Source organism: Cannabis sativa, chromosome 5 (assembly GCF_029168945.1).
Source record: "Cannabis sativa cultivar Pink pepper isolate KNU-18-1 chromosome 5, ASM2916894v1, whole genome shotgun sequence".
NCBI lineage: Eukaryota > Viridiplantae > Streptophyta > Magnoliopsida > Rosales > Cannabaceae > Cannabis > Cannabis sativa.
In genome coordinates, this window is record NC_083605.1 from 41,173,529 (window position 1) to 41,175,906 (window position 2,378).

The 2,378-nt window shown below is 31.9% G+C and overlaps 1 protein-coding gene across 1 annotated transcript; it reads left to right on the forward strand.

The window, feature by feature from the left end:
• The first annotated feature begins 45 nt into the window (after positions 1-45).
• LOC115717189 (protein PARALOG OF AIPP2) lies at positions 46-1,315 on the forward strand. The gene is made up of 2 exons (XM_030646149.2): positions 46-343; positions 787-1,315. The coding sequence occupies exons 1-2, from the start codon at positions 246-248 to the stop codon at positions 1,067-1,069; spliced, it is 381 nt and encodes a 126-aa protein (XP_030502009.1). The 5' UTR covers positions 46-245; the 3' UTR covers positions 1,070-1,315.
• The last annotated feature ends 1,063 nt before the right edge of the window (positions 1,316-2,378 follow it).

Genomic DNA, 2,378 nt, shown 5'->3' on the forward strand with positions numbered 1-2,378 from the left:
AAATTATTTCAATAAAATAAGATAAATTTGGAATTTGTACACCGACTCAAACCATTACTCTTTATATTTAAGTCTGCCTCTCCCTATTTTCCCTTTCCTCCTCCCTAGCTAACTCTAGTCACCTCTCTCCTCTTTCTCTTAGTTTCTTTGTGTTATTTCATGAGTAGAATAGATATTTATACCAGTATAAGTTGTTAAATAAAACTTTTTGAAGGAGATTTAGGGGATTCTTTTATCGGTCAGCAATGGTGGATATACAGACGGTATGCTGCATGTGCGGTGATGTGGGTTTCCCTGACAAGCTTTTCCGCTGCAACAAATGCCGCCACCGCTTCCAACACTCGTATGGATTTCTTCATCCTCATCATCATCATCATATGTAGACATGCGCACACAAATTCATAAAGCACTTTTAATATGTATGAGTACTACAAGTATGTACATATATATGTATACATGTATAATTTATGTATGCATATACAAAACGTATCATCATCTCCATCGATAGTTACATTTAACTGATCTATCATATAATGAAAACTAAATCGCTCTGAAGCAAACAACCAACCAACCTATATAATATTGGCACATACCCAACACACACGGCATCATTATATCAAGCGTATACGTGAGTCATCAACACATATTATCAAGCTAATTGATATTTTATCTAATTTTTTACTTCGACCCACATGGTAATTAAATCATATATATTATCTAAACAATTTTTTAGGATAATAATACTTTTTTTCATTAACTAATAATGAATTATTTATTTATATATAGGTACTGCAGTAACTACTACAGCGAATACGCTGAGGCGACGGAAGTGTGCGATTGGTGCCAAAGTGAAGCGAAAAGCACAAGATATGGTGGTTCTTCTAAAAAGTCGACGGTGGCTACGGCCACAGCGGCAAACGAATCGAGAGTTTCAAGCAGGTCCGAGTACAACGGGGATAAAATCAAGCAACACGACCGCGATGATAGCGCCGGAAGGAGCACCAGTGGCGCTCCGTCACCAAGACCAGCCACTCGCAGGTACAAGCTTCTCAAGGATGTTATGTGTTAAAAGATTATATTTAGTTGTAGGTAGAAATATTATTAATCTAATTATATAGTAGGAGTTTCCTTAATTCTATATTTGAGTGCTTAATATTTTTCCTTCTTTTGTTCTCGTTTCTTTTTATGGGTCTCTAATGTCTATCCATCTACCTAATGGAATTTCACTTTTCTCAGTAAATTGTTTACAAATAATGTAATTTACGCGTGTTTTGTTTACCCAGATTATAAATAGCAGGATAATGATCAGGCTCTATATATATTGATCCCCCTTTTTTCGCAACAATTAAATATAAGAGAAAAGTATTATTATTTATGTATGGTGTCATCAATCATTATTATTTAGAATGAAACACGAATAGTCTGGATTTTTCATCAATTCAAGAAATAAAAGCTTAAAATTACCAACATATACTTTAAACTGTTTTATGGTACTAAAGATGCATATATAAATAACTCATAATTTAGTGGTTTAAACATTAGTTTTTTTTTTGTCCGGTGATGTATTTGGGCCCTGAGGGCTTGTTGGTAGGTAAACGTGGTTGTGATCGAGTGCTTTAGAGAAGTTATCTGTTGGATTCTGGAGTCACAGTATATAACTTAGTTGAGTGTCTTAATTAAGAAGATCGAATTGAATGCATTTGGTCTTCGGCCAAACAATTCAAAGGACTAAAGCCTGCTAACTTTTGCAGATTCATTGAAAGGCCTTTAATAGCTAGGTCCCCTATTCGTCGTTCCCCATGGGAAAAAACTAATAGTTCACATTAAGCAACGATAACATAAATCCGAATAAACTTAGAATACATGTATATGAAAAAGATGCTGATGTAGTACTGGACTGGTGTATTGTAACATTAATATAATGCTATTTCTAAATTGTTTTAACATTAGAGGAAATTAGTAAATTACTTGAGAATAAAAAGGAATGACCACAATAAGAGTGGAACTACAACTTCAAAAAAGAAAGAGTGGAACTACACCCGTAAATGACATAAAAACGGACCAATATATGGACACTAAATATGCATATTTCTATATATTAAAAGTTTCTATCTAACAACTCTTGGTTTAATAAATTATCAGTTTTAACAGAAATTTCTTTATTGAACATAGTATTATCAGTTTGAATTTATGTAAATTACTTTTTAAATAAATAAACAACACATCTAAGTATCTTATTTATAACTTTTGATAGTCTTATTTTCATAAATAAGAAACACAATATGATGTGATTAAAAATAATAAAGTGATTCAATAAATAATCATATAATTTAATTTATTATTATAATCTAATTAATTGTTTTTTTAATAAAGTGATT